The sequence below is a fragment of the Uranotaenia lowii genome, chromosome 3, assembly GCF_029784155.1.
Source record: "Uranotaenia lowii strain MFRU-FL chromosome 3, ASM2978415v1, whole genome shotgun sequence".
Taxonomy (NCBI): Eukaryota; Metazoa; Arthropoda; class Insecta; order Diptera; family Culicidae; genus Uranotaenia; species Uranotaenia lowii.
In genome coordinates this window covers 70,098,012-70,107,290 of record NC_073693.1, presented here as the reverse complement: position 1 = coordinate 70,107,290, position 9,279 = coordinate 70,098,012, and the positions used below count along the sequence as shown (strand labels likewise).

The following is a 9,279-nucleotide window of genomic DNA, read 5'->3' as shown; positions in this document are numbered from 1 at the left end:
GAATCACAGTTTTAATTGTTCTAATTGTTGTAAAAGTTTCTCCGGTGATCAATACATTTTCCCCTGTTGAGCTAGCGCAGGGAAGTAGGGTCTCTACGAGTCTAACAATTGGCGCCCAACGTAAAAATTTTTTTTGATAAAATTTCAATTCCATTTAAAAAAATAAGAAAAAGTGGTCTACTTCCAAGACCAGAAGTAAATCCCTTTTTCTAATTGGTCTCCCGGAGAAATTCAGCTAAGATTAACTTCATTAAAATCGCGTAGTCGTTGAAGCAAGTTTTCTTAAAGTCAATTTCACGAGGAAATTTTGGGGATGAAAATTCACTGATTGTCGCGAATGATTATAACTATCATACAAACCATACTGTTCTCCCGAATTGTTAATCAATCTGAAATTGTTACTAACCATTCTACAGTACCTTCTCATCCAATAGCAAAATTTTTAGTTCATATTTGCCAAGACAAATCTATCATTTGGTTTTGTTCAAATCGCCAATATTGCATACTTTCTGGCGTTTAATACCCAAAGTTACCCACTAAGTGTATTTCTTTTTCAGCTCATTTTTCGAAAATCGAAATATTAGTAAATTTATTATTAGTTAATCTAGGATTAGTCAACGATGGAGGAGCTAAGCTTTAATCAAGCGCTAGATCGCTTGGTTAAATTATACCAGGTTATGCGGGTGGAGTTATTGGAGGAGGATGAACTCGAGCAAGAGCTCAAATGTCGCGATGTGATATTGTCGGGACTGGATTTGTCCAGGAAAAGGAAATGTTTGCGGGATGCTTTAAAAAGGGAAAAAGAATCCGGTAGTAAATTAGGTTCCTTAAATCTAAGAAGCGATCCCGAAAATGAACGGGAAATTTGCTTGGTAAAATTTAAACAACTTAAAAAAACCTTACAATCTAACACTTCCGACGACATGCAAAAAAGGATTTCCTTAGCTCGTCTAGCTCACGTGGGCGCTCGAGTAGCCACTCTCCTTTGCTCGTCACGGGGCTCACCAAACCTTTTGACGCAAATGCAGAATGTACTGGTGGAATTAGTGCAATTGATGCAAACCGCGATTGAACCACCGGGAAGCGAGCAACATGATACCACCATAGACAACCCTTCGCAGGCAATGGTAGAGGCAACAGGCAGCGCCAGGTCCGAGGTTCCTACACCTACAGCCTTGGGCCAAGACGATCTCGACTGGATCCATAGCTTACAGGCGAGAATAGTAGGTCTCGAAGAAGAACTAGCTAAAAGAAAAGAAGGAAAGGATGCTGAAACTCAAACCAATCAGGAAATTCAAAATGTTTCGAACCCATTAGATGGTGGCACCAACATGAATTTTGAAAATTTTTCCGCTAATTCTAGTTTCCAAAACAATTCATTTCCTCAAATCCTTTCTAATCCCACGTATCCTCAAACAAATTCATTTTACCCCCAAATTCCTAATCATTACCCTTATTCAGCTTCAATAAATATTTCCCAACCCATTCATGAAAACAAAATCCAAACCAATAGACCAACTCCTCAATTCTCAATTTCAAATTGCCCTCTAAATAACAATAGCCATCCTCAAGATCCTTATCCCAATCCTTACAATCAATTTCCCGCACCTCTAAATTTCCCCAATCAAACCCTTCCGAATGTGAATGTTTCCCAAAATGTTGGTCAGCCAAATCCCCCAGCGCAAAATTTTCCGATGCAGAATCCTTCTCAGCCTCCGTTTGCCAACCGTTGGCTGCCGAACCAGTACCAGGGACAACCCGGTTTCCCTTATGGACCATCTGGAGGACAGTACGGACAACCTGGACTATCTTTTCCGTTTCAGACCCCTGTTCAGTCTCGCCATACTTTGCCAGTTTCTAAATGGAACATTGCTAAATACAGCGGAGACGATCAAGGGTTGAAACTGAATGAGTTTCTGGAAGTGGTGCATGCTCTTTCCATGGCCGAAAGGGTTTCCGAGCAGGAGCTTTTCGAATCGGCAGTTCATCTGTTTACCGGATCCGCGTTGAAGTGGTATATGACCCAGCGCTCCATGGGTCGGCTCATCAGCTGGCAGCATTTAGTCTTTGAGCTTCGAAGGACATATTTGCATCCGGATTTGGACGCCCTCATCAAGATGAAGGTCTACCAAAGACGCCAACGGCAGCAGGAATCGTTCTACGAGTTCTACAGCGAGGTAGAAAAGCTGATCCGGACCATGAGCGCTCCAATTCCGGAATTTGAAAAGATCCAAATCCTCCAACAGAACATGAGGATGGATTATAAAAAGCAAATGGCTTTCGTTCCTGTTCTGAATCTGGAGTCATTAGTCGCGGCGGGTCAAAAGCTTGATGCTCTCAACTTTTCAGCCTACAATAAAGTTTTTGGTCCAGATAAAGTGGTCAACGTGATTGAAGGATCTGATCACAAGCAGGCCACCAAAAACAGGCAGCAGGTGGCCACTTCGGACACCAGTGCTGCAGTACAACAGCTGCAGAACTCATATCCTCGGGCGGCTGTGGCAGGTTCAAAAGGGAACAGTGCTCCGAAGAGTCAGAACCAGTTCTCGCCAAATTTACCTGGCCCGTCACGTCAATTGGTTGGTAAATCATCCGGGGAAACATCCAGCAGTCAGTCACAGCCACCACTAACGTTGGAGATGGTGGTGAACAACCATAAGCCTCCTCCTTCAAATCGATGCTACAATTGCAATCGAGAGGGGCATCACGCAGCAATATGTCGTCAGCCACCAATCATTGTCTGCTTCAAGTGTGGGCTTCGTGGCTTCCCGACAGCAATGTGTCCGTACTGTGTAAAAAACCACGGTACTGCGAACCAAAACCGCGGTTCGCAGGAACGCCAGGCGTAAGCACTTCATCCATTGACTCATCCGCTCCACCGTGGTTCTGGGAAACGGTCCCAAACCACTATTATTCTAGAGATACTGAAATCTGCAACATCTCCTATCCTTTTCCAAACGATCATCGTCCCTTTGTTGAAATCCGTATTCATGATTTCCCAGTTCGAGCACTGCTAGACAGCGGCAGTAATTACTCACTAATCAGCGAGAATCTCTTCGCCAAAACCAGGCAGAAAAAGGTTTTTGCGTTAGCCAAATCATTGGATCTCCATTCAGCAAGTGGTGATTCGTTGGAAGTTTTAGGCCAGGCCTGTCTCCCTATCCAGTTTGATGGACGAATCAAGGTTATCACCATTCTGGTGGTGGCCAATTTGTCCATCGACTGCATTTGTGGGATGGACTTTTGGACCAAATTTCACATCGTGCCCACTCAGTTGACTGGAGATTCCGTGAACGCAGCAGTTGTGGAGGAGGTTCCTGATCCAACCAACATGTCATCGCTAGAAGAAGAGGAGAAATTGGAAGAAATTAAAAACAGTTTTTTAGCTGCCGGTCACGGTAAACTTACCACCACTCCTTTGGCCACTCATCGGATTGTCCTGAAGGAGGAATACAAAGGCAAGCCACCGGTTCGTCAATTTCCGTATGTCATGTCTCCAAAAACCCAGGCGTTGGTTGCAGTAGAGCTGGAACGGTTGCTCGAGGCCGGCATAATTGAACGGAGCGATTCAGATTGGTCGTTGAATTGTGTGCCGGTCATCAAACCAAACAAGGTTCGGCTTTGCTTAGACGCACGGAAGATCAACGAAAGAACTGTCCGAGATGCTTACCCTCTACCCCACCCTGGAAGAATATTAGGCCAATTACCAAAAGCAAATTATTTGTCAACAATAGACCTGTCGGAAGCATTCCTACAGGTTCCGCTAGATAAGGAGTCCCGGCGGTACACAGCTTTCAGCGTGCAGGGTAAAGGGTTGTTCCAGTATACCCGGATGTGTTTCGGGTTGGTCAACAGTCCTGCTTCATTGGCCAAAATAATGGACTTCGTACTGGGTCATGGTATACTGGAACCGAATGTTTTCGTATACCTCGATGACATTGTTGTGGTAACGGAAACATTCGAGCATCACGTACAGCTTCTTACGGAGATCTCTCGTCGTCTACGTGAAGCCAACTTGAGTATTAACCGCGATAAATCGCGATTTGGAGTATCCGAAGTACCCTTTCTGGGTTACCTGTTAGGAACCGAAGGCCTACGCACAAATCCGGAAAAGGTACGGCCAATCTTGGAATACGAACGGCCAACAACAGTAACAAAACTCCGGAGGTTTCTGGGAATGGCCAATTATTATCGGCGATTCATTCCAGACTTCAGTGGAACCACGGCGGCTCTCACCGATCTCCTACAAACGAAGTCGAAACTGGTTCGCTGGAATGAAGATGCCGAAACAGCTTTCGTTCGTATTAAGGAGCTGTTAATTTCTTCCCCCATTTTGGCCAGTCCAGATTTCAGCCGTCCTTTCACCATCCAAACGGACGCAAGCGACGTAGCAGTGGCAGGAGTGCTAACACAACAGCATGAAGACGGAGAGTGCGTCATAGCGTACTACTCCCACAAACTCAGCACGCCACAGAAGAACTACCATGCAGCCGAAAAGGAGGCATTGGCAGCGATATTGGCTATAGATGCCTTTAGGGGATATATTGAGGGTTACCATTTCACTTTAATCACCGATTCATCTGCTCTTACTCACATACTTAATGCAAAGTGGAAAGTAGGATCACGTTGTAGTAGGTGGGCGCTCATTCTGCAGCAATATGATATGAGAATAGTGCACAGGAAAGGCAAAGAAAATGTCGTTCCTGATGCACTTTCTCGTAGCATTGCAGCAATTGACAGCCCATCCACAACGTGGTACGATTCCATGCTGCATAAAGTTGTGAGTAGACCAGATGATTACGTGGATTTTAGAGTTGAAAATGGACAACTTCTCAAATATATTTCCGTTCCCGACTACCCACATGATGCTAATTTTGCATGGAAACGCGTACCACGGACGGAGGACATTGCCAAAATAATAGAGGATTCGCATAACTCGTCTTTTCACTCCGGATATGAACGGACGCTTGCAAGGATCAGACAGCGGTACTATTGGCCTCGCATGACTGTGGAAATCCGTAATTTTGTTCGGCATTGCACGACGTGCAAAGAAGTGAAGCCCTCTCACGTCGCCATGGTTCCCGAAATGGGTAAAATGCGTCTAGCAGATCGACCCTGGCAGATGATTTCGGTTGATTTTATCGGCCCCCTTCCCAGAAGTCGTAAAGGCAACCAGCATTTGTTGGTGGTCTCGGATTACTTCTCGAAATGGGTTCTAGTTCAGCCTGTGAAGAAAATCGCTAGTTCAACCCTGTGCGTTATTTTGAAAGATCAATGGTTCATGAAGAATTCTGTTCCAGAGATAATTATAACCGATAACGGTTCTAGTTTTCTCTCGAAAGAGTTCAAGTCATTGCTTGATCAATTCAAAATCACTCACTGGTTGAACTCACGATATCATTCGCAGGCGAACCCCGTAGAGAGAGTAAACCGAACCATCAACGCTGCTATCCGCACTTACGTCAAAGGGGATCAACGCCTCTGGGACACAAAAATTGCAGAGATTGAAATGATTCTAAATACTAGTGTTCACTCACCGACGGGGTTTACCCCATATTTCATTATCCATGGACATGAATATGCGGAGCAAGGAAATGACTATCGCCTCGCCCGCCATGGAGGAAATCTTACACCCGAACAGTTTGAGAAACGTCGAAAAGATTTATACCTTAGCGTCTACGAGTTGGTGAAAAAAAATCTTGAAAAAGCGTACACAAGTTCCAAACGCGTTTACGATTTACGCATTCGCCCAGCTAAACCGTTTACTATTGGGCAATTGGTTTATCGACGAAACATGAAGCTTTCAAATGCGGGGGAGAGCTATAACTCTAAATACGGACCCCAATATTTACCGTGCAAAATAAAAAGCGTAAAAGGAACTTCCTCGTATACACTGGAAGAACTCCAGGGCAAAGATCTAGGGGTTTGGCCTGCCGCTCACATAAAGCCTGCATAAGTGCAACATGTTCGTGCAAGGGTGATAAAAAATAATAATAATAATGATAAAGATTCGAATACTCACCACCACAATCACTAGTCATTCCTAGAATCCATTGGACCAAATATTCATTTCAGGGAATAGACTATTCTTTTCAGGTTCTCTTCAAAATAACCACTTTCCGAAGAAAAATGTACTTCCAGCTTGAAACGGGATATGATCATCGTTTACTTTGAGATAGGCACGTCGAGGAAATACATTGCTCGTTGGTAAATTTTGACCGCAACATAGACGGTGTTTACATTACGTAGGTGGTGGCGATCGAAGTCACGTTCAAGTCCAGAACATACCGATTCGACGGAAGATTCATTCAGCCAGACACCGGTGCGCCGATCAGCATGAACATAGGTTACACGGGATTAATCTTCTTCATAAGTAACGAGGCAAACTGGAGAGGTTGAAATAGGACGTCGTTGGGAAGCGGGCCTCCTGGTCATTGTTAGCTGTTATATCGGTATATTCCAGTCAATGCACTACCAGCTCCTGAAAATGTCCTGCACTGTTCATGGGGCATACAGTGTCTCAATGGCGAAGCCGTTCTCCATTCCGGCAACCAGCTAATCCACAACGAATGATTCCGGTCACTATTTCCATTCTGCAGAAGTTTCTGGTAACCAGATAGTCCCGGACGAAAACATGCCAAGATGCCCGCTCAGTTATTTTCGGCTTTCCACGGAAAGTCTTAGATAATACTCGTCGGGATGGTCTACAGAACTGCAGGAACAGTCATGCCCGGTTCCCCTTTGCTTTTAGGTGGTATGAACGCCGGAACTCATCACCCAACAGTTACCATCGGCCATTAACGGGCATTCTAATATTCTCAAGACCACCGGAATCTCTCCACAAAATCCGAAATTCTTCTTCTAGGCCTCTTTTAAACATTCCGTAGCGATCCGGAACACCTGAAAAAAAAAAAGTAATTCAGGAAGAGTAGAATATTTTTTTATTTATCTACCTGTATTTTGGTATTTCGCAAGCACTAGATCGGATTTTGGATGCAGCTGCAGCGTGGAACGTACAAGTACCTGGAAACAAAGTCAATTAACACCAAAATCACTAAAATTCTCGCGTCATCGCACCTGCGAATTTTCTTCCATCGTCTCCACATGCCGGATCGAATTCAAAATAAACCCACGCTCTGATAGGCTCTGATGACATTTGAATGCCACGTCAGCAATCATCATCGGCTGTCATCATCGACAATCATCATCGAAAACAGATGCGAGTTTCGTTCAGTTTGGCCAGAAAAGGACGCAGCCAAACAGTGTTGTTTATACACGCTAAGGGAATAAAACGCAATTCTGCGTTATTTCGCAATTTTGCACTCAAAAATGAGCGATTAAAGAAATAACGTTTCGAGTTGCATATTCCCGCCACAGAATAAATCGTTTCAGTTTCGTACGAACTGAAACTGATTGATTAGTATAATAAGTTGTTTTTTCGTCATTACATGTAACTACGTGTTTGACGTTAACCGTAAAAGAGTAAATGATTGGGTGATTGAACGAATGAATGAAATTGTATGAATGGAAAAAATACTAGTCGAATGAAAGAAAGAGTGATTGGAAAAAGTAGGATAGGGTAGTGTAATTTAGGTAACGTTCTAAAATAAATTCATCGTCAATGCAACTTTGGTGTATAACAACAGGTGATAAGAGATGTCTTGGCAATTTATGATCTCTTAATTTTCTGAGAGCCTATTGGATGAGATCGCACACAGAATGATTGGGGGGACACTTTTGGTTTTGAGAAACAATTTGGATCAGAGAAGAGAAAGAAGGAAACTTTTTTTGAGATGACGCAAAATGGTAGTCAGTGATCAGTAATTCCTATTATGGAATCGTGATTTGGTGGAGGGAAGACTTTGTTTTGGCGACTAGTTCGGGATGACTCCGTTGAGGAACGAACAGAAATGGGCGTCTTTCGGGAAAAATCTTGGGTCATTGTTACCGTGCTTTGTAACCCCGTCTTCAAATCGGCTACGTGAGAAGATTCCTCTGCAAGCATGAACAAATTAATGTAGCGATCCTAATGCTAAGGGAGCCGCGGTAGGTAAGGCGCAAATTCCTGCCGTGCATAGTGACCCAGCATTAGAATCGACGACATGAGGAGATTCCTCTGCTTGGATATGACTCAATTACTCTAGAATATGTTGCGAATTGAAGACCAAGGGAGCCACGGTATGTGAAGTGCTTGCACTCTAACTTCACAATGGCTATGAGGATATTCCGTTACATTTCTGTGAAGTTAATCAGCGGAGAACCCAAGGAAAAAACCCTCGTTCGAGACAGGACCTTTGCAACCGTGTTTAGTGACCCCGCCTTAAAATCGTCTACGTGAGAAGATTCCTCTGCAATGATGACCCAATTACCCTAGAATATGTTGCGATTCTAATGCTAAGGGAGCGGCGGTAGGTTACGCGATTACACATGGTGTGTTGTGACCCGGCATTAGAATCGACGACATGGGAAGATTCCTCTGGTTGGCTATGACTAAATTACTCTAGAATATGTTGCGATTTTAAGGCTAAGGGAGCCACCACGATGCATTGGTCCTCGGGTTTTTTCACCCCCGACTCCGGGAAGATTGTAACCATTCATTTAATGGTTACAATAAAAATTGTGATTTTTGGGCCAGTTTGGATGAAAACTTTGTAAATATTGTAAATAAAAATTATTGTTCGTAAATGTCTAAAATAAGAATAAGATATCTCATGTTTGTGTGGTGTCTTGTTCTAATTTTAATAGCAATCGGCTGGTGTCATTTAGGGATTTAGTTTTGTTTATTTATTTATTTATTAATTTATTAAATTCTTCGTTATTTATTTATTTATTTATTTTCGCGTTATTTATTTATTATTCATTTAGTTAGTTATTTGTTAGGTTTAGTTTTGTTAGATTAATATATTTTGTTATGGAATGCACGCCATAAAATGTTTTGTTCGAAAAGACACCAGCCCTCTATATGTCAGTTCCTGTATTGTTACTGTCATGTTGCTGTCATCGAGCATCTTCGAAGGGGACAAAACATGCTTGACGGGAAATGGGAACATGGCGATGAAAGGACAAGAAAACCTATAAATAGGAGGAGCTCGAGAAGCTCGAGGCTTTTTCGAGTATTTCCGGTCCGAGGTTGAGCAGCAACAGCGCGTCACCTTACGTGACTAGCCCGTTTCCAACCGTACTTGGGTGGCATTCACCCCCTTCCCCCGTTATTATCAGTTCCGGTAGTGATCTGAAGATTTTTCAACGGCCAGCTGGAAGCTTCACGAATCCATTTCC

General features: G+C 43.4%; 1 protein-coding gene across 1 annotated transcript; it reads left to right on the top strand.

Moving 5' to 3' along the window:
• Window positions 1–620: 620 nt before the first annotated feature.
• On the top strand, window positions 621–5,956 carry LOC129752280 (uncharacterized). The gene is made up of 3 exons (XM_055748067.1): window positions 621–1,405; window positions 1,562–2,845; window positions 2,920–5,956. Exons 1-3 carry the CDS (start codon window positions 621–623, stop codon window positions 5,954–5,956), a joined length of 5,106 nt encoding a protein of 1,701 aa, XP_055604042.1.
• The last annotated feature ends 3,323 nt before the right edge of the window (window positions 5,957–9,279 follow it).